Raw genomic sequence first — 26,530 nt, forward strand, 5'->3', positions numbered from 1 at the left:
TCAGCCTCCGGCGCCTCAGAGCTGCTGGCTGTGGTCACACTCCCCCAGGGGTGCGGACAGCCCCTGGTTCAGTCCCCTCTCCCACCTTTGCCCGCTGGGGCCTGCAGAGCCTGAGGTCTCAGCCCAGAGAGGTGGGTGGTACACTGTCCTGGTCCTCGGAGTTGGGACGCTGACCTTCCTTCCCACGGCCGTGAGGTGTGCCTGCGGGTGGCCAGCATCCCCGTGGGCCGCCTGGTGTTTGTTTGGTCCTGTCGGGTGCTTTTCTTACTTTAAAATCCTTCTGGGGGCGACCAGGGCCGTACTTGGAGGGGGTGCCTGGAGCACTTAGCCCCCTGAGGCTGCGTAGGGGGTTTAGGTTTGCATTTTCTGTGGCCAGCCCTCCTCCATGGGATGTGTTTGAGAGAACAGCTTAGAAAGCACTAAAAACAACACTGAATTGATGTTGAATGTCTTTTAAAATAGCCAATAGAGAATCATAGCAAGAAAATGACTATTTTGGAACATTTTTGAATTGCATTTATTGCTCTTGAAAAATACAGTTCTGTAGTTTCTCTCTCTCTTTTCAAAAGTTGATTTTTAGAGAAAAGGGAGAGGGTTAGAGAGACAGAAATATCAATGAAAGAAAGATCATCAAGCAGTTACCCGCTGCATGCTCTAACCGCTGAGCCACCGTCCAGGGCGGAAACCACCGTTTCATCTCGTCTGTGCAGGTTTGTCGTTGCCTGAGGTGGGAGGGTCAGTCCTATGGCTACACTGGCTTCTGAGGAGCGTCTGGGCTGGTGTTAGAGAGGAGACAGGCGGTCACTGTGGCGTGAGTGCGGGTCACCACCAGGTGGTCACACTGCCGCACGTCTCCTTCCTGTGGGCAGGTGTGCTCCCGGCACCAGTCCTTCATGTATGCACCTGAGCTGCATGGGACACTTGACATTAGTATTTGGTTCTCCTCTCTACGGACAGGGAAACTGAGGCGCAGGAGCCCAAGGCCACCTGACTGCCTGCCTAGGAGGTGGTAGAGCCCATGGGGACCCATGTCTCCCGGAACCCCAGTGCTGGGCTAGTTCTGCCGGAGGGGCCAGCGGGTGGGTCGGGGAGGACTGAGCTGGAGAACCTGATGTGGGAGAACCATGGGGATGACTGGGAACCGGGAGTCTCACCGCACTGAGTTTTGCTGTAGCGCAGTGGTTCTCGACCTTGGCTGCACATGAGAATCACCGGAGAATCTTTAAAATCCTGATTTCCGGGCCTCATCCTCCGGAAATTCTGTTTCTTTGTTATGGGGAGGGGCCACAACATTAGTAACAAAGAAACAGAATTTCCGGAGTATGAGGCCCAGAAATCAGGATTTTAAAACGATTCCCAGGTGATTCTAACGTGCAGCCAAGGTTGAAAACGCAGCTGTAGAGGAAAGAGGAGCTGCTGACCGCTGAGGGCACAGGGTGTGGCTCTCTATGGCCCCAGCAGCAAACCAGGCAGCGCTGAGCTCTGTAGTGCCGGTGGGAGCCGCCCACTGGGCCCAGCAGGACCTTGCCTTCGGTCTCACCGGTGTCTGTGAGCCCGTCCCTCTGGAGACTTGGGTGTGGCTTCCGCCCAGTCCCTTCTTCCAGCGGCAGACTGGCCACATTCCTTCTCAGGCCCCGAGGCCCCTCCAGTGAACCCCCTTCAAGCCATGGATTTCTGACACATCAGCCACATCCGCTGCCTCCAGGCAGAGTTCCCTGTAGGTAAGGGCGGCCCACGCCCAGGAGACCAGCTGGCTCCCTGCTTTAGTCACCTCTGCAGGGCTCCTGTTGCCCTGGCAGGTAACTCACAGGATCCTTGCCTTAAGGTAATTCACTCTTCCACAAGCTTACTGAGCGGTTTTACACACAGCGAAGCAGCAAGGGTACCCTCACGTGTCTTACATTGAGGAGGAAAGAAAGGTGAACAGTGTCACAGGGGCCTGACAAACGGCATTCAGAGGAAACAAAGCAGGGAAAGGGGTGTGTCGGGCCCTGCAGCGCTGGCCGCTGGGTAGGGAGGCCGGTGTGGCTGCAGCAGGAGTTGGGAGAGAGCTGGGTGGCGGGGCTTGCAGGAGCCAGTGGAGGGTGAGCAGGGGGGCTTAGCCTCAGAAGGGTCCTCTCATGGCCGCCGTGTTGAGGGCAGGGAAGGGGAGGGAAAGTAGGAGGTGAGTCAGGAGGTCTGAACCAGGTGAGAAAGGTGAGGACTCCTGGGAAGTGGGGGACTAGAGCCTGTTTGCAGGCTGATGGGGAGAAGGGCCAGGAGGAAGTGGAGGGGTGAGAGAGGCAGAGGGGCAGGTGGAGGTGGGAGGTGGGAGGAGGGAGCAGGGTCCCAGCTGCCAGTAAGGGGAGAGGCGCTGGAGGTGGAGAAGCAGATAGGCTAGCTGGTGGGCCTCCCTGGCTGCAGGTGTGAGGCCAGCCTGGCGACTGGGGGTGTGGGTTCCCAGGCGCCTCGCTGTGCAGGCTCAGGTGCCAGCTGGCCAAGAGCTTCGTTTGGCAGGGAGGGGTTTGCTAAGCAGGTGCAGTGATGGAGGAGGAGGGTCGGGCTGATGATGCGCTGGGGCTGAAGCTGGCCAAGAGCGGCCGAGGACAGGAGGGAGAGAGAGTGGGTCGTGGGTCCTGGGGGCAGTGGGTGTTGGGATTTGCACCTGGTGGAGGAGCTGAGAGGTCGGGGCTGGTGGGACGCCTGCATTGGAGTGTGCGGGGGTGACTGTTGGAGGGGCTGGGGTGCGGACCAGACCACCTGAGGAGCCATGGTTGGCGGTGGTGGGTGGTCATGTGCCGGAGTATTTATCACGAAGGTGGCGCTCCTCCCTGGGTGGGGAGAGGCGTGCTGTAGCAGTAACTGGGCAGGTCCTCCCAGTGGTACGCATTTTTGTCCTTTTGTTGTTGTAGTCTTGTCCCCAATTAAATGTTTTAAAAAATTTAAAATCTGAGAAGGTAGTTTAAGCAGTTGACTTGTCCCATCCTGGCCCTCAGAGTCAGTCTTTCTCCTTTTATAGCCCTTTCTTCTCTCATCTTAAGATGTGATTGCTTACCAATTCTAAGTTATATGTTCATATGGCCGATGAGTGTCCCCCCTAATCATTGTTTATTGGTTTCGTGCTGTGGAAGATGAGGCTGTAACTTACCTGAGCTTCCTTCTCCCGTTCTCTAATGCAGGGGTGGGGAACACCCGGCCGGGGGGGCTGTAGAAGGTCCGCAAACCATCGGGTCTGGCCCGGCCAAGGCATCGGGGGAGTTAATGACATGGTGGACGTTATATAGCAGGCTCATGTGTAAGTTGATAATTTTGTGTGGCTTGTGAATGATGTTATAACTATCCAAATGGCCCTTGGCAGGAAAAAGGTCCCCCACCCCTGCTCTGATATGTTGCAGTATTTGATCGTATTAATGAATAGCATTTAATTCGTGTCCGAAAATATTCTTCTCAGCTAAGAAGGGCTCAACTTTTAATTTCTTGGAGTTAGCTATTGCCTTTGCTTGGTTACTTTTTGAGGCACCTGTTGCCCTGCAGCCCCCGTTTTGGGATTTGACTGTGACAGCCTCTGTGTAGGGGGACAGCCAGGCAGCCTCAGTCCCCACCCTGGTGGGCACGCCCTGCTGGATGGGCTGCTCTGGGACTTCTGGCACCGTGGAGGGTCTCGCTTCTGGCTGGACCTTTTCTTTGGGAACCCAGTTGTCTGTGCTCTGGGCCTGTGTGTTTCTGTACTCAGTGGGGGTGCATGTCCTGGTGCAGCTGAGAAAGATGATGCAGGAGCTGAAACAGTTTTGAGATTTTGCATTTTTGAAAGTATTTATTACTTTCACACTTGATTGTCTGGGGTAGAAGTCCAGGCTGGGAGTGGCTCTCCCTGGCCCAGTGATCTGGATGCGAGGACGCTGTGGCCAGGGTGGCCACACTCACTCTGGAAACTCGTGCTCTGGGTTTGGGTTGTTTTTTGACAATTTCCTTTCACCTGCTCTTGTTCAGTAATCTGCTAAGAGTAGAAATTCGGGCCTCTTGCCTTACATTTTCTGGACGTTTTCTCTCATTTCTCATTCCTCTGTCTTTGTGGTGCTCTGATTCCTGTGGCTCTCAGCTTGGTCCTCTGGCCCTGGTTTTGGATTTTGGATTCCTGCTCTCACTTTCAATTCGGGGGCTTCCTTATTGCCCGAGGCTCCTTCTTCGGTGGCATCTGGCCCTTAAAGCCGTGTCTCCTCTTGTTCTTGTCAGAGTGCTGGCTGTTTGGAGTGTCCTCCTCTCATGGCCTCTGGGGGACCCTCTCGCAGGCTTGTGTGGTCTCTGGCTCATGCGGGTGCCCTTCTGGACGCCCGTTGGTGGGTGTCTGTCCACTGATAGTTGCTAGCATGGCCAGCATGGGCAGGGCTCCGGCATGGTGCCAGCGGAGGGTCCCTGCAGCCATCTTCGGAGCAGCCCCTGTCTCGCCTGGTTGGAGGGAGGTGGGTAAGCCTGCTGCTGTCTCGAGGGGGTGTCTCCATCAGCGAGCCCGCATGCAGCCTGCTTTCCCTGGTGCTGCCTTGCGCCCAGCCCAGCACCCGGTCTCACTGGGCTTGGCACGCCTGTGTTCCTGCCGGGGTTGGGGTGGGGCCTGGCTCAGGGTCTGCGGCGGGACCTGCTCCTTTCATGGACGTCCGGCCCCTGCTCCTGACGCTGCTCCTCAGGCACCTGGCACCTCCAGGTCCCCATCCCTTCAGGTCTCTGTCCGGCCCCTCTTCCCCCCGCAGGCAGCTGGGTCCCAGTTGCTCTGTTAGGCTGAGCCACTTATCGCATGACCAGCTCTGTCCAGTGTCCAAAGTTGTGATACAGTCTTCTCCTTTTAAATATGGTTTTGACTAATTTTCTATATTACACACGCGCACACACACACACACACACACACGTGCCTTCATGACCATAAGGCCATTATTTATACTTTGGATTAATCACTGCGTGAGAGAAGGCCTTGGGAAAGAATAATTTAACTTTTTGTACTTTTTAGTTTTAAATGAAGTAATAACACCTTTGATTCAATCTAATTTGGACAGCAGTTCTCATTGTAGAGCTTGTTTCTAACAGAATTTTAAAGAGAACGTGGGATTCTGGGGCATTTTCTCTGGGTCTTACCTGAAGCCAGCACGCGGAGGCCTCGTTTCCCGCTGCGCAGAGCGGGGCCTGCTCCTGTGGGGGAGTGCGTCTCTGAAACCAGGACTCAGAGCGCGGAGGTGGGCGCCGAGAGGCTTGTCTCCCACACGCCATCTGGGCGGCCAGCAGTGGCGTGCCGGTAGCGGGATGCAGCGAGTGGGAGTTTCTCTGTGGTTACCCAGGATCGATCGCCACTGCTGTTGGCCATGAGTCACCAGAGGAGTTTGGATATCTAAATAGCCAGAGTTACTTTAGACCCTGAACTTCAACCTTTAAAAATAGAAACGTCTTTTAGAACGTGCTTCCTGGGACAGGACGAGGGACCCCAGGAGGCCTCTGAGGAGTGCTGCCTGGGATCCACCTCCTGAGCGGAGAAACTGGGTGGCGAAGAGCTGGTTCTGCTCAGGATGTGGGGCCAGTGCAGTTGGAGTGCGGGGGTGGGGGCGGGGCAGACACGGAGTCAGACTGCTGGGCTCCGAGGCCTGACAGCGAGCCTGCACTTCTCCGAGGGAGCGACAGCCTGATTATACGTAAAGGATGCTTGGCTTCTCTGCAGGGAGTAGCCAGGGAGGCCGAGTGGAAGGGGAGGCTGCTACAGTCTAGACAAGAGTGTTGGTGACAGTGGAGGTGGTGGGGGTGGAGCAGTCCCTCGGAGGAAGGATGGGCGAGGCTTCTGACAGGTGGCCAGGGGAGGAGCTCAGAGGCGCTGTGTGGATTAAAGAGCAGAGATTGGCAGAATGGATTTAAAAACACATGATCCGCCGAAACCGGTTTGGCTCAGTGGATAGAGCGTCGGCCTGCGGACTGAAAGGTCCCAGGTTCGATTCCGGTCAAGGGCATGTACCTGGGTTGCGGGCATATCCCCAGTGGGGGATGTGCAGGAGGCAGCTGATCGATGTTTCTCTCTCATCGATGTTTCTAACTCTCTATCTCTCTCCCTTCCTCTCTGTAAAAAATCAATAAAATATATTAAAAAATAAATAAATAAAAACACATGATCCAACTATATACTGTGTTCAAGAAGCACTATAGATTAAAAGACACAAATAAAAGATACCAGAAGAGAGCCGAGCAGCTGTGTTAATATCAGACAAAATAGACTTTAGGGCAAAAATTATTTTTAGGGACATAGAAGAACATTTTATTTTACTTTTTAAATGTATTTTTATTAATTTTAGAGTGGGAGGGGGAGAGAGAGAGAGACATCAATAATGAGAGAGAATCTTGGATTGGCTGCCTCCTGCATGCTTCCCAATGGGGATCGAGCCCACAACCTAGGCATGTGCCCTGATGGGGAAGCAAACTGTGACCTCCTGGTTCATAGGTTGATGCTCAACCACTGAGCCACGCCAGCCAGGCTAGAAGAACATTTTATAATGATTGAGGGTCAACCCCTTGAGGAGATTATAGGCATATCTACACCTAATAACAGCCCCTATATACATGGAGAAGGGAGCAATAGACAATCTGGTGATGGTGGGAGACCTTAACCCCCTATTTTCAGAACTCGGTACCACATTTAGACAGGTTAGCAGTGAGTGGAAGACTCACACACTGGAGGCCAGCCGGCCTCCCAGACACCCACAGACTGTCCCCTTCCCAAGGAGAGAAGACACGTCCTCTCAGTGCACAGGAAGGCCCTGCGGGATAGGCCAGACGCTGGGCCTCAGAGTCTCAACACATTTCACAGGGCTGAACACACACAAAGTCTATTCTGCAACCACAGGAAGAGTGAGAAGCCAGGAGCCAGAAGGACATTTCCAAACGTGGACATTAAACAGCCTCCAATATAACCAGTGGGGCAAAGAAGGGAGATTAAAAACATACTTTGAGATGAATGAAAATAAAAATAGACCCAAACTGACCAAGAGAAGAGAGAAAAGGCTTAGATGACTAAAATCAGGAGAGAGAAGGGACTTTATTAGTGAATTTGCAGAAATAAAAAGGAGTGTAATGGAGTACCATGAATAGTAATTGTGTGCTAAAAATTAGCTAACTTAGATAAGATGGAGAAATTCCTGGAAAGACAAATGAAACTGACTAAAGAAAAATAAATCTGAACAGGCTGATAATGAAGAAAGAGATTGAATTATTAATTTAAAAACTTTCCACAAGAACAAACCCTGGCCCAGATGGCTTCATGCATGCATTCTACCAAACACTTCAATGATCAGTTCCAATCTTTACAAACTTTGAAAAATAGAAGAGGGGAGAACGCTTCCCAGCTCATCCTGGGAGGCCAGTGTCCCCAATACCAAAGCCAGAAAGAGACATTGCAGCCGGAAGACCAGAGGCCAGCTTCTCTGTGAATGCAGACGCTCAGCCTCAGTGCAGGGTCCGGGCGGCTGTTCCTGGTGCAAGGACACAGGGATTGATGGGAGAGGATTGCGAGTACAGAAATAAACCCTAGCACGTGCTCCAAGTCACTAAGCATCCGAGATATGCAAATCACAACGACAATGCGGTACCATCTCACACCTGTCAGAATGGCTGTCTTCAACAAATCAACAAACGACAAGTGCTGGCGAGGATGTGGAGAAAAAGGAACCCTTCTGCACTGCTGGTGGGAATGCAGACTGGTGCAGCCACTATGGAAGACAGTATGGAGTTTCCTCAAAAAACTAAAAATGGGACTCCCATTTGACCCAGTGATCCCACTTCTAGGACTATATTCCAAGAAACCAGAAACACCAATCAGAAAGTATATATGCACCCCTATGTTCACTGTAGCACAATTTACAATAGTAAGATTTGGAAACAGCCTGAGTGCCCATCAGCAGATGAGTGGATTAGAAAACTGTGGTACATCTACACAATGGAATACTACACTGCGGTAAAAAAGGAGTTCTTACCATTTGCAACAGCATGGATGGAACTGGAGAGCATTATGCTAAACGAAATAAGCCAGTCAGAGAAAGAGAAATACCACATGATCTCACTCATTTGTGGAATATAATGAACAACATAAACTGATAAACAAAAACAGATCTAGAGACAGAGAAGCATCGATCAGACTGTCAAACCTCAGAGGGAAGGTAGGGGAGGGTTGGGGTAAGGGGGCGCGATCAACCAAGAGACTTGTATGCAGGCATATAGGCCTAACCAATGGACACAGACACCAGGGGGTGAGGGCATAAATGGGGGTGGGGTGGGGGCAATGGGGGGATAAGGACACATATGTAATACATTAATCAATAAAGAAAAAAAATTAAAAAAGAAAAAACCTTTACATTTTGATCAGTTAATTTTATTAAAATATATTTTTATTGATTTCAGAGAGGAAGGAAGAGGGAGAGAGAGATAGAAACATTGATGAGAGAGAATCATGGATCGGCTGCCTCCTGCATGCCTCACACTGGGGATTGAGCCCACAACCCAGGCATGTGCCCTGACCTGGAATTGAACCCTGACCTCCTGGTTCATGGGTTGACGCTCAACCACTGAGCCACGCCGGCCGGGCTCAGTCAGTTGATTTTTGACCAGAGTGCCAAGGCAATCTGGTGGAGAAAAGAGTAGTTTTTTAAGCCAGTGGTGCTGGCGTGACTGTGTAAACCACATGCGAAAGGCTGGAATGACCCTGCCCCACAGCACACTCAGAGGTGACTCAGGATGTCAGCCCAGTGCAGAAGCGGAGGGACAGGAACAGGAGTAAGTCTTTGTGAGGTTGGGGAATGACTTCTTAGATGTGACAGAGGACAAGTGACAAGAATGGTGCCTTGACTTCCTCAAAAAGCCAAAAACATGAAGAGACAACCCAAGGATGATGGTATTTGAAAGGGCTGTATTCAGAATATTGAATTAAAAAGTGGACAGAGTATTTGAATTTGTTTCTTGAAAGTAGACACACAAATATCCAGTGAGCACATTAAAAGCCATCAGGCAAATGCAGATCAAAACCACGATGAGATGCGGCTTCCCCCACCGGGATGACGGTGCTGGAGGGACCGCAGTGACAAGTATGGAGAACGGGGCTGCCCTTCGGGAGAGCAGCTGTCACCCCTCAGACGGGAAACACAGTGACCGTGTGGCCCAGTAGTGCTGCTCCCGGGAGTGTCCACCCAAGAGAAACGAGACCGTGTTCACAGAAACTGGCCCATGAACGTCCATAGCCACGGTATTCATAGCAGCCAGAGAGGGGAAATGGCCCCGTCCGTCACCGAGGGTGTGGCATGTCCACATAATGCGACGTTCTTCAGCAAAGGGACAGCGCATTGGTCCTTTCTGCCATGAACCAGCGAGGTGAAAGGAGCCCTCAGGACCCTGGGAGACTTTCAGGAGTGGGGGGGTGCAGCCGGGCCTGGGAGAGCCAAGGGGCTGCTGGGCGCTGCTGCCGGGCCTGCTCTCCCTGGTTTGACGCACTTTTTACAGGACTGAGCGTGGTGGAGGCACGGCTCTGAATGTCCCAAAGCCCGTGAACCGTGTGCTTTGAGTGAGCGGGTCGTGTGATGTATGTCCCAGCACAGCCGATGAGAGCCCGGGCATGGGTCGGGGTGGAGCGTGGCCTCGCCTCTGGCATGAGCCCTCTGACTCGGAGAGCAGTTAGTCCAGTTGGGGAGTCTGCTCCAAGGCCCGTTTCTCGCGCTTTCCGGGAAAGGTGAGTGCCCTGTGCCACCACTTGGCGTGTGCTTTGTGCTTGTTCTGCTGGGTCCTCCTCACGCCCACTGATGGAGCAGCCGAGGCACAGAGAGTGGCGTTGATGCCCAGGGTCAGTGCCGCCCGAGACCAGGCGGGCGGTGTGTCCTGGCTCAGTTGCAGAGTTTGCTCTGTTGACCACTGTGCTGCCCGCCCTCAGTATAATGTTAGCAATATCTTCCTTCATAAACACCCTTTTTGGTCAGTTAGGGCTTTTGATGTACTCAGTGAATTCATTTTATACAAAGATTAAGTCTTTCTTTAGACCAAACTTTACTGTAAATTTCAGACTTAGTACTTTAACCTGGGTGATAGGCTCCTGCCCTCGGTGCTTCCAGGATATGAGACGGTCTGTTGGCTGGTTCAGCGCAAATCAGGAGGAAGCATTGGCTAGCAGGACAGCTGTTCTGAAACTCCAGGAGCTGTTAACAAATCCCGTGCCCAGGCTGCATTCTCCGCTGCTTGCTGGGCGCATGGGTGGCTTGTTTTGGGCAGAGGTTGCGGCTAGTCCAGGTTACTCATTAGCCAGCAGAGCCCAAGTCCATCCTGGGATGCCTGTTAGGAGCTTGGCGTCTTCAGCGGCTGACCGACCTGCCACATTTGAGATAGAGATGGTGCGGGGTGGCACAGAGGTTAGACGGCAAGCCTGGTGAGGCCTGGCCCAGTGCCAGTTGATTCCTGAAGTCCGCGGAGGGCAGTAAACCCCGTGCCTCCCCAGAGCAAGTTCTTTATCTGAAAATATGAGCTTCCTGCTGGGGCCACTCCCAATAGTGTGGGTGGCCGAGTTGTGTGAGCCCTCTGTCTGGGAGGAGAGCAGCTGGAGTGAGCCTGCGTTGGCGCCCTGAAGCCCACCGGCCGTGCCCAGGCTGCCTTTGCCCTGCGGGATGGTGGCCTCCTAACGTGATTCCATGTGTCGATCTGTGGGTTGCCAGTCACCCCGCCACACTGGGCTTCCTTCTCCGCCTCCCCTTGGAGCGCTGCCTGTGACCAGTGTAGCACTTTGCTCCCCCGGAATTCCCCTCGGGCGCTTGCAGGGTTTGACACTTGGGAGTAGCCTTGCTGCCTGGACTAGAGGGAGAGAAACCATCCAGTTACAGGCTCATGTTTGTGAGCTGGTCCTCCTGATCCTCATGCTGCCATTGCCACCATGAGAAGAGGGCATGGAGGTGACAGCCCAGTTAGTGGACGTACCAGAGAGAAGCACGACGCAGATTCCCGTGCACCTGGGAGAAGCACGCACACAGGCACACACGGACACACACGGACACAGATGCGCACAGGAGCACACAGAGAAGAACTCAGAGGTGCACATGCACACAGGGCACACATAGTGTGCACACAGGTGCACACTGGCACACACAGAGGCACACAGACATAGGCATGCACACAGAGGCCCGCAGGCCCGCACACAGGTGCACCGAGGCACACAGGTACACACAGGCACACACAGGTACATACATAGGTACACAGAGGTACACACAGAGGCACACACAGAGGCATACAGACATAGCCATGCACACAGAGGCACACAGGCATGCACAAAGGCACGTACACATAGCCATGCACACAGAGGCACACAGGCACACACAAAGGCACGTACACATAGGCATGTACACAGAGGCACACAGGCACGCACATAGGCACACACACAGGTGCACCGAGGCACACAGGTACACACAGGCACACACAGGTACACAGAGGCACACACAGGTACATACATAGGTACACACAGGCACACACAGGAACACACAGGTACATACACAGTGGCACACAGGTGCACAGAGGCGCACACACATGCATGCCCTCCTGTGCACAGTGCTTTGTCCACACTCCATGCAGGCTGTGAAGGCACCATGTATTTGTTGAATTAAGGCCAACCTAGCAGTAGGCCAGGGTGGAGGCAGAGCCCGACGGCCACTGTGCCCTGGAGAATCCCCGCCCCTCACAGGTGCACAGGCGGCGAGCTCAGCGTGTGTAGGTTGGTGGCTTCATCAGTAGGCGAAGTTCATACCTTAAACATGGCTGCACCGTCAGGCACGCTGGGGGTAAACGATGAGCTGGAAAAAGCCCGGCAGGTGTTTGCGTGCTTCTCGCTCCGAAAGGGGGAAAAGGTGAATGAACGCTGGCATTCAGGAGCTTGCCCGCCTGGACCCGAGGCCCGGCCCCGCTGCCACTGGCCCTGGTGGAGGCAGCTTGCTTTGCTCGTCAGGCTTCTGAAAGCAGCGATTCTGCCTTTAACGTTCCGCGTCCGTCTCACCAGGGAACGGGTGTGTGTGGAGAAGGCAGTTAAAGAAACATATTTGTGTTCTTTTTTAGGCAAAAGTAAAGAAGCAGAAATAAAGAGAATAAATAAGGAGCTGGCAAACATTCGGTCAAAATTTAAAGGTAAGCGTGCGGGAGCCCTTCTGTGACGTGCCCGATTGCACCCTTTGTAGGAGGGACTCAGTCTTTCTTCCACTTCAGACCAAAGCTCGGGCGTTAGTGCTGCTGCTCTCATGCTGCTAGAAGTTCAGCAAGTTTGAAGTCAGGCCACCGGTTATTCTCGACCTGTTAGACGTTTGTGTAGTCGACCAGACAGCGTGGCCCCTTCCCAGGCCCCTAGCTCTTTCCGGAGCTGGGGGGACGCTCATCCGTGCCCCAAGCATGCCAGCCTGCCGACCCCGCAGGCCCCGCATGGGCTCGGAGTGGGAGCCTCAGATGAAGACCTGCATCCGAGGCCACTGGTTCCTCGTTCGGAATTCTGTCAAGTGATCCGAGCACTTCCCCTGCCAAAGCGTGCTCTGCCATGTTGATGACGCTACCTGATCCACTCAGGTTGTGGGGACGCCTTCCCCGGGCGCCCACCTCGTTTGGAAGAAGGCGGTGTCGATCTTCAGCTTTAAGGACTTGTGAGGGCTTCAGCCTGTAAGCCTTAGTTCTCAGTTCACTTAACGGTTGGGGGCTGGTTCCCGCCTCTGGGAGACCTTGGAGCCTGACTGCGTCGCCCAGGGACCATGGTGCAGGCGGGCGGGGCCAGCCCAGGAACCCGGCACAGGAGACAGGATTGCTTGGCGGTGGCTCCCTGTGCTGCCAGGCGATGGGGAAGCTAGTGGGGCTCAGGGGTTACTGACTGAGGTGCCCGCTGACCCTGGGGGAGTACCGAGCTGTGATATTTCCAGCCCAAGGCTGCTCTCGGTCCGTGGAGCTCCTGAGATCATGTGAAATGGTTTGCTTATGTGTGTATTTATGAGGGAGATGTCTGTAACTTTCATTGCTTGAAATTTTTTTATTTATCTTTTTTTATTAAGACTTCATTTTTTCAAAGCAGTTTATGCTCCCAGCAAAATTAAGAGGACAGTACAGAGATTTCCCAGGTACACCTGCCTCCCCCCATCGATGTCCCCACCAGACGGTGACTTCCTTTCAGTCATGAGCCTGCACTGCCCGTCATCAGCACCCAGAGCCCACAGAGCATCAGGGCTCATCGTGCTGTTGGACATTCTGTGGGATTGGACAGATGTGTCCACCTTTTAGTACTGCTGCCCTGACAGCCCTGTGCCCACCCCTGCAGCCCTGAGCTGCTCCGCCCCCACAGCTCCACCTTTTCCAGAGCATCAGAGTCGGAGTCACAGACGGCTTCTGTCACGGCCTCTGTCACTCAGTCACATGCATCTAAGTTCCCTCCGGGTCTTTTCCTGACCTGATAGCTCATTTCTTTTTAGCGCTGAATACCATCCCACTGTCCGATGGGCCCCATTTATTTACCCATCGCCCCCGGAAGGCCATCGCGGTTGCTCCAGGCCTTGGCGGTGATGATAAAGCGGCTGTAAGCACCATGTGCAGGCTGTTTGTGGGCGTGAATTTTCAGCTCCTTTGGGTAAATACCAAGGAGCACAATTGCTGGGTTCGAAGGCGAGAAACCACCACCTGCCTGGCCAGGCGTCTGCACATCTGCGTCCCCAGCACAGAGCCATGCCGCTGCCCCGCGCCCGCCCCGCACTGGGGGTGCCAGTGCTGGATTCTGGCCTACGGGTGGGTGTGCAGAGCTGTCCCGTCGTCTTAATTGGCATTTCCCAGGTGACAGACGCTGTGGAGCAGCTCTGTGCTCACCGGCCTCCTGTGCATCTCTGGGGTGGCACTGACGACTCCCACTGCTTCCTGAAGGGAGGGACTGTCACTGGTGGCAAGGTCTCTGCTCTGAGGCTTAGGAGCTGTGTCACCTTGTCAAGTCCCTTAACCCTTGGTGCCTCTTTTCCGAGCTGTAAAATGGGACACTGATGCCCTTGGTGGGTTGTCCGCGAGCAGACCCTCGATGAGATCGCAGGACTAGTGAAAGTGCAGGGGGAGGCCGGCGGGGTGGGTGAGGGCGGGAGGCAGCAGGGGGAGATGTGACAGTGTCCGTCTGCGCCGTGGAGTCAGGCATTGGGTGGGAACATGGGAACAGTGAGTCCCTCACCATGCCATCACTTAGTCGTGGCTGGAAAGCCCAGGAAGGCAGACCGCCAGCAGGCCAGTCAGCTCACCACTGAAGGGAGGGCCATGCCTGCTGCCCAGATGGCCTGTGTGTGGACGCACATAGACGCCTGTTTAGGACGGGAGTCCTGATACCTGTTAATCATGTTGTTATGGAAAGTCCCTGGCCCTTCAGATGGTGACTCTCCCAGCCATCCATACAGATGCTTTGGGACAACACGATTGTATTGTTTCCTCCGCCTTCACGCCTCTCTAAGCCCAGCCGCCTGCGTAGAGAGGAGGCTGCCCCCTGTCGGTTAACCAGTTGGTGTTAACTGAGCTCGCGTGCGCCCTGACTAGTAGCAAACATGAGAACACCAGCCCTGTCTGCAGAATGTGCTCTGGGGACTTGCACCCCTTATGGCAGGTTAGATGGTCTAGATCCGTGCTGTCCCCAGAAATACTGTGCAGGTCACATGCAGACACGCGCAAATGTCCCAGGACTCACGGTAAAGACGGAAGGGAAGGCAGTGAGCTTTCATGCATTTGACCCAGCGGCACACCTGAAGCCCCCCTGCAGTGTGAACTGGTGGGCAAGGAGAACCCTGCGTGGTTCAGACTCCCACCGAGGCTCCGGCACCGGGCGGGGAGGGTGGGGGGGGGTGCCTTGGAGCCCACCCTCTGCAGCAGCCACGGCTCAGGTGGTCGGGAGCCACTGTGGCCCAGACCAACCCTTTGCCTGAAAACAGCCTAAAAAGACCATAGCATGGACACAGTCTGGAGAGCCTCCTCGAGGAAAAGGGCAGTGAGGCTGGGCCTTTCTAAGAGGTGGGGGCCCACAGGGAGTGCTGCCGCCTGTGCGCCTCGCCTCGCCTCGCCTCGCCTCAAGAGCTGAGAGCTGTGAGCCAGAGACCGGCAGGAAGCACATCTCCAGGGTAGTTATCAACCAGGTGACTTTGCCCTCCAGGGGCACTGGGCAAAGTCTGGAGACATTTTTGGCCATCACGTCTTGGGGTGGGAGGGTGCTGCTGCCATCTAGTGGGCGGAGGCCAGGAGACTGCTGAACACCTTTGGGGCGCAGTATGGCCCCAATGTGAGCAACCCTGGCTAGAGGGGAAAAAGCCAGAGCCACCCAAAGTGGAGACGCCTTCCACTGTCAACGGGGACCCCCAGGCAATGCCCGCAGGCAGCAGTGACCTGGATGTGAGCCACCTGCCAGATCACCGCGACCTGGTGAAGGTGAGAGAAACAGCCCTGTCTGGGGAGATGCTATTACAGCGCTGCTGCCTGGGGTTCCTGCAGCGAGCTCCCCGAGGACCAGGTCGCCGCCAGCCGCCAGCGTGGAGTGCAGAGGACGGGAAGGGAATCCTGAAGGCGTGGCCAGAGCAGCAGAGGCAGCAGGAACAGGCTCACCGCTCGAAAGAAGTCATCAACAAACCTGGACATCTCAGCAGGAGACTCGGGAAGTGTGAAAGGGAACAGCAGATTTTGAAATAAGACCAAATGGAAATTCTAGAACTGAGACCTGCAGGGCCCCCTGGAGAGCTCCATGGGTGGTGTAACGGCAGGCCTAGTTGGAGAGAGACTCGGGATTCTGAGAGGCAGGAAAGGAAACACCTGTCCTGAGCCCGCTCCTGCTTCCCTTCCTCGTCCCTGTGAGCCTGTGCTGCCGGCTCACTCTCCCGGCGCCGCTCAGCCGTGCAGTGTCCGGCTTCTGCAAGGGCCGCCGGGGCACGGGCCTCAGACAAGTGGACAGGCCGCGGGGCACAGACAGGATGCCTCTGGTTTGTGGCCATCCACCCTCTTGGTAAGCCAGGGACGTGGCTGTCACTCTCATCATCCCTATTTACAGCTCAGAAAGCCTCGATTTGACAGTTTGGGATTGCTGGAATTAAAGACCATTTAACTGGAACTAACATTTTGAGGCCTGTCTTAGACTGGGCAGTCAGGAGAAAAGCCTCGCGGAGGGCCACAGGGCGCCCACTGTGAAGAACACAGTGCTGTAAGGTGACGCTGCGACGCAGGAGGCAGTGGCCTTCGGGGCTGAAGGAGCCCTCAGCTGTCCCTCCAGCGCCACCACTGGGATGGTGAGGGGGGCGCGTAGGGGATGCTGCCCTGGGCCGAGCCCCAGGGAGCCTGTGGAGCTGACCAGTGGCTGACAACAAGTTCTGCAGTTGGGAGTGGACTTGGGCTCCTGCAGAGTGAGGAGCAGGCCCAGTGTGCCCTGGGGCGGCTGCCAGGATGCTGGGCACACTGCAGCTTGGCCCTTGCTCCTGGGGGGTGGGGAGCAGGTGCTGGAGTATTTGGGGGGATGCTGGTGGAGCCAGCGCATACACTTTCTTTTTTTAAAAATATATTTTTATTGATTTCAGGGAGGAAGGGAGAAGGAGAGAGAGAAACATCGATGATGAGGGAGAATCATGGATCAGCTGCCTTCTGCGCACCCCACACTGGGGATCGAGCCCACAACCAGGGCATGTGCTCTTGACTAGAATTGAACCCAGGACCCTTCAGTCATCAGGCCGATGCTCTACCCACTGAGCCAAACCAGCTAGGGCCGCATACACTTTCTTGATGGAGATGGACATGTGGGCTGTGTGGCGTGAGCAGAGCTTTTGTTCCCAGGCCTGTCGCTGGGAGCAGTGGGGCAGAGCCCCTGGCGGTGCAGAACACGTGTGCGGTGCCAAGGCAGGAAGTGTTAGCGTCTCTCTCGAGTTCAGAGGGGACCCTGCACAGTGCCAGGTGCGTCTGCGCCCAGTGCCGAGGTGCCATTTGTGCCCAGCACAGGGCCGGCGTGCGTCTGGTGGGGCCACTGCCTGTGCCACAGGCCACTCCTTGCTGCCTGCCTTGCTCCTCGGTTAAGCTCTCAGCTTCCCTTCCCAGGTGACAAGGCTCTTGATGGCTACAGTAAAAAGAAGTACGTCTGCAAGTTGCTCTTCATCTTCCTCCTGGGCCATGACATTGACTTTGGGCACATGGAGGCCGTGAACCTGCTGAGCTCCAACAGATACACGGAGAAGCAGATCGTGAGTGGCGCTCAGGGGGACTGGAGGGTGCAGGGCTCTCATGGGCCTCCCCTCGAGACCAGTGCGGAGGAATCACGTCCCGCTGCCTGGGGAGCAGGTGGACTTGGGGTGACACGGGCTGGAGTTTGGCCTGGGTGGAGAGGGGGAGCTGGAGCACAGAGACAGATTCAAGAGGGGACAGCCATCAGCTGGGTTCTGGAAGTCACCCAGTGATTTTAGTTACAGTCGAGGCAAGCGCCTTCCCTCTCAGGACGGCAGTGAGTCTGGGTTACTCACCCATCACGATGCAGAGGCAGTGGGACTCGGGGGAAGGCCAGGCCAAGGTGTCTGATTCCCGTGGGGCATCTGACTGCCTCTCAGGTTCCTCTTGCAGGACTTCCCCCTGCAGGGCCAGAAGCAGAGACTTAGCCTCCGTAACAGGAGTGGCTCCCCCACCCCCCACCCCCAACCCCGGCCCCGTGCCCACGAGTCCTGCATAGCGTGTCTTAGCGCAGCCCGCGGGCCCTCGGGAACATGTGGGATCTGCTGGTGCCTCCGGCCCACGTGGACGAGGTGGTTAGGAGCTTTCTGCTCTCTTGTCCTCCGACCCAGGGGTACCTTTTCATCTCGGTGTTGGTGAACTCCAACAGCGAACTGATCCGCCTGATCAACAACGCCATCAAGAACGACCTGGCCAGCCGGAACCCCACCTTCATGGGCTTGGCCCTGCACTGCATCGCCAACGTGGGCAGCCGGGAGATGGCCGAGGCCTTCGCTGGGGAGATCCCCAAGATCCTCGTGGCTGGGTATGTGTCCTGCCACTTGTTGGAAAACGCCTGTCAGTCAGTCAGCTATGCAGCTACCCAGAGACTTCACAGGACGAGCTCGTCTCTGAAGATTACGTAGCGGAGACGAGGTGCTGGTTGGACGTCAGGAGGAGTCCAGTCCAGCTCCCCGCCCTCCAGGCCCTCAGGGATGAGAAAGCCAAAAGGGAGGCGAATAGTAAAGACAGCCCCCAAACTCTCTTCCCTCCGTGCCTCACCAGCTGGCTGGTGTGCGGCCCACCCTGGAGCGCTCCCTGGTGGCCTGGAGCAGATTGGGCTGGGGTGTGGGGGAGGGGCATAGACAGTGCTGGGAACGAACATTCTGTGCCTTCAGCCAGCATTCCTACCAGGATAGACCCTCCCTCCCCGCAAGGTGTCTGCAGGGGTCCCACCTAGCCTCCCGGTGCTCCCCAGCCCAAAGCCGGGCTTTTCACCGCGGCCACGTGAGAGGCGCAGGCATTGGAGCCGCTGGCCCTGTCTCTCAGTGCTGGGGGCAGGCAGGCGGGTGGGTGGACGATGCTGGGCGGGCGCCTGGCGGTGGTTTTGGAGATGGGAGGAAATCTTCAGGTTGACCAAAACAGCGTTCTTCAAACAATGAAAGAGATCGCTTCTCGGCCTTTTGGCTAAGGTCAAGTGCAAACAATGAGAGGATCGTGACCTGACTACCCGCACAGCCAGGGCTACCTGCAGCAGGTGGGCGCTAGGCTGAGTCTTGGGAGAGGGCTCTTTCCCGCAGTGTGTTGGAGTGAAGTCCCGAGGCAGCTCTTTAGAGCAGACCCCTCCCTGAGGCTGAAGCCCTGCTCTGCGTGTCCTTCCAGCCGGCCCACTGGCGGGCCTCTGGCTCGGTTCTGCTGGGGCGGGTGTTCTTGCAGCTCCAGGCCGTGCTGGCTGTGTTGTCCATGACCGCTGGGTTGTCTTTCAGAGACACCATGGACAGCGCGAAGCAAAGCGCCGCCCTATGCCTGCTGCGTCTGTACCGGACGTCTCCCCACCTGGTCCCCACGGGTGACTGGGCATCCCGAGTGGTGCACCTCCTCAACGACCAGCACTTGGTAAGCGCCTCTGGATGAAGCCTCCCCCGTAACCTCCGCAGGAATAGCCACCGCGACGCGGCTGCCCAGTGTCAGGGCGGCACACAGCGCTCCCGTCGGGCCTGTGAGCCCCCTGCCTGGGTGACGAGTCGGACGTGGTCTCTGGCTCACCTGGAACTCGGCGTTGGGGAGCCACCTGCAGGCTGGGTGCAGGCAGCAAGCAGAGGTCAGCCTGTTCAGCGAGGGCGTGCCGTGTGTGGACGGGACGGGGGGTGTAGAGCGATGCAGTGCCTGTGGTCAGACCTCCACACGGGAGGGGCGTCTGGGGACAGCGCATGGGAGGCAAGGTCAAGTAGGAGCAGGTGAGGGACAGAGTGGCCTTCTTTTGCCTGAATTCTGTTGCATAAATGAGAGAATCAGACTTCAAGGGAAACAGATTTTCCCGCTGAGTAGAGGGTGTGAGTACGTTGGCTGGTTACCACAATTTTTCCAGAAGAGAAATCTACCTTAAAAATCAAATTAGAAACAGTCATTGCATGGAGATTCCGAGGTGAGAGCTTGCTGTGGCGTGGCAGCCGGTGAGCTGTCCCTGACCACTCCCCGCGCTCACTGGGAAGGCTTGTGTCTGGACAGAGGCAGCCCTTCCTCAGGATGGAGCTGGGCGCCTGCCAGCAGACTTGGGGTGGGGGTGGGGGGCGCTGGCAGGAGGCGTGGGGATTCGGCTTCCTGTACCAGCCATGCACCCGGCTCCCACCGGGTCACTCAGGGTCAGACTCTGCCCAGGCATGTGGGAAGCAGTGCTGGAGGCTGGGCTGGGAGGCTTCAGGTCACAGGTCGCCCCTCGGGGACCCCATGAGGCAGTGGGGCTTTCTCAGCTTTGCAGGTGAGGAAACGGAGGCTCTGAGGCTTAGAGCTGGGGCCTGGGGCCTCTGCCAGCCAGAGCCCAGGTGGCACACGGAGGAGGCAGAGGGCAGGAGGGGCATGGTGCTCTGTAGACGCTGTCGTTCAGGTTCGTGGCTTTCTGGCGGTCGTCACTGCCGCCTCCTCAGGGGAGCTCCTGCGGCCACAGGGCTCAGAGCCTGGGGGTCTGTGTGAGCAGGGGGGCCCCTCCGAGCCCTGTGTCCGTCACAGTAGACTTTCTGCAGCGGGCGCTGGCCTACGCCTCCCTTTCTGCAGGGACGCAGGGACACGGAGAGCCAGACCCTGTACCAGGGCTCAGGGGCCCAACCAGCTCTTGTTGGTGGGCTTGTAGGGGAACCAGGCCCAGACACTGGCCTGGCAGAGCCTGCCCGTCACACGGAGTTGGTGAAAGCTCTCTGTCTGGCCTGGGGAGTCTTTGGCACTTATCTTGCCGCCAAGGACCGATAGGCAGGCAGCGCGCCTCTTCTGTGCAGCCCTCTCTCTCCCCGGAAAGCCGAGCCGCACAGCGAGGCTCCGATGAGGTCGCAGGGCGCTGACTTCTCCCGCTCTCTGTCCCAGAGTCTGGGTTGGGGTGGGGGTGGAGCAGGGGAGCACCTGATGCCAAGGGAGCTTCCTGAGCTGGTTTGGGCGCATCTTCACTGGGAAGTGTTGTTCATTTTGTCTTGATTTGTTTATATTTGTGAGGAAACTTCTTTACTTAGATCTTCCGGGAGAACCAAGGCCACAAGTTGTGCTGGGAAGGTCCCGCAGGGGGAGGGCGCTGGGCCTGGTGGTGCTGTAGGGGCCACCCAGTTGGTGGCAGAGATGCAGCCCGGGCCACTTTCAAAAAGGGCCGAATGGGCTTTTTCAGTTCCTTTTCCACTCCTCACTTTTGGGTCATGAAGATTCAAGTGAGGCTGCAGATAATGCCTGCGGCACAGTCCACATCTAGGCAGGCGGCTGGGCGCGCAAGGATGGGGGCTGCCCTCTGCTGCCCCGCCCTGGCGGGGGAGCTGGAGTGTGGGGGCTGCGTGGTTTGCAAGAAAAACGGCATAAAGACCACCACCTGCGTGTGCCATGTCCACCTTCAGAAATACCATGGGCCCACCCAGTCGGCCGGAGGTGGCCGTGGGCTGCCGGTTTGTTGCTCTTAGTTTATTTGAAGTTGTATCTGGAGGGTGGGTTTAACACGAGAGGATTAACGCTGCCGGTATTTTGAATGGAACCGGAATGCGAATCGCGCCTGCATTTTCCTTTCAGGGCGTGGTCACTGCTGCCACGAGCCTCATCACCACCTTAGCACAGAAGAACCCGGAAGAGTTTAAAACCTCTGTCTCTCTGGCCGTCTCCCGACTAAGCAGAGTGAGTCTGTGGGCAGGGACGGAACTCAGGGCGGGTTTGGTCTCAGTTATTTGATGCAATTGATATATTAGTTTAGTTTTTAGAATGCAGGGTATTTGGCACGGTTTGTAAATTCAAGAGTGAAAAGCTGCTTAGTAATTGGTGAGCTTCCTTTCGACCTTGAGGCCGTTGAGCACTGTCTGTGTGGGAAGGTGCTGGAGCAGAGCCTGCCAGCCCCTCTCACCTGGCGGGCGGGGCCCAGCCTGTCCTCACGGCCCTGCGCGGTTTGATTTTATAGAAATGTTCGAGCAGCACATGTTCTCATGTGTTTGACCTGTTCTGGTCACCCTTGTGGGATTACGTTTGTTCTGTGTGCTTTTCATTCACTTGATGCCAGGTGAATGCGCCACAGCGCCTCTTTATGACCGTGCACCCCCGGGAGCTCTGGGGGGTGAGGCTACCTGACCTCCCCAATGCTGGGCTGTGGGAGTGGGGACAGTGTCTTGGGGATAGTCGTGTGTTCGGAGGGTTGATGAGTGTCTGCCCCGCCAGGGCTGTGCTGGGACTGCGAGTAAAGGAGGCGGGTCCCCCACCCTCGATGGGCTCATGGCAGGGTGTACGCTTGGGAGACATGGGCGTGTGGGGCGGGGACAGGACACCAGCTGCTCCCTTCTGAGGGACCAGAGGCCTCCCTTTTGTGCCTCATTCACTTTCCGGTCCACAAAGGAAAGGCTGAGTTCCGCAGGCGCCGTGGAATTCTGTGCGAGGCGGCGGCGCAGGCGTGGCCCAGGCGGAGCGGCAGCACGCAGCTGCCCCCCTGAGGACGGGCCCTGCAGGTGTGAGCCTGGAGCAGCCGCGCCCCTTCACCTCTCAAGTACAGAGGAGCGTCTTAAACAATCTTAGCACATTGAATGAGACCAGGTTTCGGTTAGTGTGTGACCTGTGGAACCAGGGCCCGCGTGGCTTTGTGTGGGTCCCACAGGGGGGCTCCTCCTGGGGACACCTGCCCGCAGTGTCTTACACCTGTGTTGTTTTACAGATTGTGACCTCCGCATCAACAGACCTGCAGGATTACACTTACTACTTTGTCCCGGCTCCCTGGCTGTCAGTCAAACTTCTGAGGCTGCTACAGTGCTACCCACCCCCAGGTATGGCCTCACACGGACAGGGTCAGCTCAGCCCCTTAGGGTTAGATCTTCTGTTTGTTCTCTTAAGTCCTTTCCTGCCCGGCCGGTGTGGCTCAGTGGTTGAGCGTTGACCGATGAACCAAGAGGTCACCAGTTTGATTCCCGGTCAGGGCACATGCCCAGATTTCAGGCTTAATCCCCAGCAGCGGGTGTGCAGGAGGCAGCCGATTGATGTTCCTCTCTCATTGATGTTTCTGTCTCTCTCTCCCTTTCTCTTCCCCTCTCTCTAAAATAATCAATAAAAACATTAAAAAAAAAAAAAAGTCCTTTCCTGCCGCTGCTTTTTGTCCTGTGGATCCCTCTGTGAGGTGGCCACGCAGCCTGGTTTTCCCAGAGAAAGCTAGTGGAGCGCTTGCAGTGTTGTCACGACCTGGGACTATCTCTGTGTCTCTACACTGTCATATACACCAGTGATGGCGAGCCTTTGGAGCTCGGCGTGTCAGCTTTTTGAAAAACCCTAACTTTGCCGAAACCGGTTTGGCTCAGTGGATAGAGGGTCAGCCTGCGGACTGAAAGGTCCCAGGTTCGATTCCGGTCGAGGGCATGTACCTGGGTTGCGGGCACATCCCCAGTAGGAGTTGTGCAGGAGGCAGCTGATCGATGTTTCTCTCTCATCGATGTTTCTAACTCTCTATCCCTCTCCCTTCCTCTCTGTAAAAAATCAATAAAATATATTTAAAAAAAAAAGAAAAAAAAAGAAAAACCCTAACTTAACTCTGGTGCCGCGTCACAGATAGACATTTTTTGATATTTGCAACCATGGTAAAACAAACATTTATATTTTTGATATTTATTTTATATATTTAAACGCCATTTAACAAAGAAAAATCAACCAAAAAAATGAGTTCGCGTGTCACCTCTGACACGCGTGTCACAGGTTCGCCATCACTGATATACACTATCAGATCAGTGCAGGGTTGTGAAACAATCTTTTAAAATAAAACTTGAAACCATGAAAAACTTTGTCTCCTAAGTAGTCGGTGATCTTTGTAACCCTAACATGCACAGGGAGGAGGAGGAGCTTTCTGTTTGTTCCTTGGAAAAGGTGGTTGATGTGAGCAGTGCTGTAGGTGTCAGGAGAAGAAATCTGAGTTGAAGAACAAACATGAAAATTTTGTTAGATACTCCCACTCCCTTCTTTAAGCATTGCTTTGTTATTGCAACCTTTACATTGGAATCTAACTTGTTTTTATACAGCGTGTTTGTTAATGTCAAGTAACGGCATACTGAGTATCTTTTATACCAAGTATGAACCACACAGCCTCCCTGGGCGGGTGCCTTTCCACTCCTTAGCCCCACAGACCTTTCCATGGAACTGGCTGCCTCCTCCTCCTCTTCCTCCTCCCCCTCCACCCGAGACCTGGGGACCAGACTCAGACCCCCACCCTCCCACTTGCCCAGAGGTGTGATTGCCATGTCCTCGTCCTCCTTTCCGTTCCAAGGTTCCGATTCTCTCTGGGCTGGTTCTGATGCGTTGCAGTTTGGGACCCTCCATCCTGTTCCCCTCCTCGTGCCCCTAAGTTCAGGTCTCAGGGCTTCTCGGGGGCCCTGCTCTGCGTCTGAGTCACAGAGCTGGAGGCTCGCGTCCTCTCTGACACGGCTGGTTTTCCAGCCCCCGGAGGTGGTGTCTCTGTAGACGTGTTCCCGTGTTCTACTAGTTGTTTCCCGTGTTCTACTAGTTGTTTCCCGTGTTCGACTAGTTGTTTCCCGTGTTCTACTAGTTGTTTCCCATGTTCTGCTAGTTGTTTCCCGTGTTCTGCTAGTTGTTTCCTGTGTTCTACTAGTTGTTTCCCATGTTCTGCTAGTTGTTTCCTGTGTTCTGCTAGTTGTTTCCCATGTTCTACTAGTTGTTTCCCATGTTAGGCTAGTTGTTTCCCATGTTCTACTAGTTGTTTCCCGTGTTCTACTAGTTGTTTCCTGTGTTCTACTAGTTGTTTCCCATGTTAGGCTAGTTGTTTCCCATGTTCTACTAGTTGTTTCCCGTGTTCTACTAGTTGTTTCCCGTGTTCTACTAGTTGTTTCCCATGTTCTACTAGTTGTTTCCCATGCTCTGCTAGTTGTTTCCCGTGTTCTACTAGTTGTTTCCTGTGTTCTACTAGTTGTTTCCCATGTTCTGCTAGTTGTTTCCTGTGTTATGCTAGTTGTTTCCCGTGTTCTACTAGTTTCCCATGTTCTACTAGTTGTTTCCCATGTTAGGCTAGTTGTTTCCCGTGTTCGACTAGTTGTTTCCCGTGTTCTACTAGTTGTTTCCCATGTTCTGCTAGTTGTTTCCTGTTCTACTAGTTGTTTCCTGTGTTCTACTAGTTGTTTCCCATATTCTGCTAGTTTCCCGTGTTCTACTAGTTGTTTCCCGTGTTCTACTAGTTGTTTCCCGTATTCTACTAGTTTCCCGTGTTCTACTAGTTGTTTCCCGTGTTCTACTAGTTGTTTCCCATGTTCTGCTAGTTGTTTCCTGTGTTATGCTAGTTGTTTCCCGTGTTCTACTAGTTTCCCATGTTCTACTAGTTGTTTCCCATGTTAGGCTAGTTGTTTCCCGTGTTCGACTAGTTGTTTCCCGTGTTCTACTAGTTGTTTCCCATGTTAGGCTAGTTGTTTCCCGTGTTCTGCTAGTTGTTTCCCGTGTTCTACTAGTTGTTTCCCGTGTTCTGCTAGTTGTTTCCCGTGTTCTGCTAGTTGTTTCCCGTGTTCTGCTAGTTGTTTCCCGTGTTCTACTAGTTGTTTCCCGTGTTCTACTAGTTGTTTCCCATGTTCTACTAGTTGTTTCCCATGTTAGGCTAGTTGTTTCCCGTGTTCTGCTAGTTGTTTCCCGTGTTCTACTAGTTGTTTCCTGTGTTCTACTAGTTGTTTCCCGTGTTCTGCTAGTTGTTTCCCGTGTTCTGCTAGTTGTTTCCCATGTTCTGCTAGTTGTTTCCCGTGTTCTACTAGTTGTTTCCCATGTTCTACTAGTTGTTTCCCATGTTAGGCTAGTTGTTTCCCGTGTTCTGCTAGTTGTTTCCCGTGTTCTACTAGTTGTTTCCTGTGTTCTACTAGTTGTTTCCCGTGTTCTGCTAGTTGTTTCCCGTGTTCTGCTAGTTGTTTCCCATGTTCTACTAGTTGTTTTTCCCATGTTAGGCTAGTTGTTTCCCGTGTTCTGCTAGTTGTTTCCCGTGTTCTACTAATTCTTATTCTTTTTGATCCATTGTTTCTTCTGGTTTGAATAGAAACTTAAACATTTCCTTCTCTTTGTATTGTTTCTTGTAACGTTTTCTTTATTTCTGTTAGTAATAGCACAGGGAAAAAATATTTTTCCCCTTTTCCCTAAAGTTTTTTTAAAAATATTATCGATTTTAGAGCAAGAGGAAAGGAGAGCGAGGGGGGGGGAGAGAGAGAGAGAGAGAGAGAGAGAGAAAGAAAGAGAGAGAGAGAGGGAGAGAGGGAGAGAGGGAGAAAGAGAGAGAAATCTGTTGTTCATGTATTTTATTTATGCCTTTATTGGTTGATTCTTGTATGTGCCCTGGCTGGGGATCAAACCTGCAACCTTGGTGTATTGGGACGACACTAACCAGCTGAGCGACCCAACCCGGCCCCTAAAGCTTCTATATATCACGTATTATGTCCATGTACATGAGGTTTTATCTTCTCTTGGCTTACATAATCTATATCTCAGTAAGTGTGTGCGTGATTCCATTAGAATGTATGCGTCATTACCCCAGCTGCTAAACCATCCTATTTTAAATGGAGCTACAATTTGGCCACTGTTTCTCCCCAGTTTGAGGGGACTTGCTAGTGAGGACCCGCGGCGTGCAGCGGGTGGGGGGAGGGTGGGCTGTGGGAGCTGCCCGATGGCTGTCTGTTCGCCCAGAAGACCCTGCCGTGCGAGGCCGCCTGACCGAGTGCCTGGAGACGATTCTGAACAAGGCCCAGGAGCCGCCCAAGTCCAAGAAAGTGCAGCACTCCAACGCCAAGAACGCGGTGCTCTTCGAGGCCATCAGCCTCATCATCCACCACGACAGGTGAGCTGGTGGCACCTCGCCGCTGCCCGCCCCCAAGCAGCTTTGAGACGTGGTCCTCCCAGACGC

General features: G+C 54.6%; 1 protein-coding gene across 2 annotated transcripts in view; it reads left to right on the plus strand.

The window, feature by feature from the left end:
- The window catches only part of AP2A2 (adaptor related protein complex 2 subunit alpha 2), a 47,116-nt gene that overhangs the window by 6,865 nt on the left and 13,721 nt on the right, over positions 1–26,530 (plus strand). The window contains exons 2-8 of one of the 2 annotated variants that reach the window (XM_081098318.1): positions 12,070–12,138; positions 17,068–17,210; positions 17,802–17,995; positions 18,936–19,065; positions 21,205–21,306; positions 22,325–22,433; positions 26,314–26,464. In XM_081098318.1, the coding sequence (XP_080954444.1) occupies positions 12,070–12,138; positions 17,068–17,210; positions 17,802–17,995; positions 18,936–19,065; positions 21,205–21,306; positions 22,325–22,433; positions 26,314–26,464 (898 nt within the window). The remainder of the gene's footprint in view (positions 1–12,069; positions 12,139–17,067; positions 17,211–17,801; positions 17,996–18,935; positions 19,066–21,204; positions 21,307–22,324; positions 22,434–26,313; positions 26,465–26,530) is intronic. The other variant, XM_081098319.1, reaches the window with a different exon arrangement.

Source organism: Myotis nattereri (assembly GCF_964212035.1).
Source record: "Myotis nattereri genome assembly, chromosome: 9".
NCBI classification, from domain to species: Eukaryota; Metazoa; Chordata; class Mammalia; order Chiroptera; family Vespertilionidae; genus Myotis; species Myotis nattereri.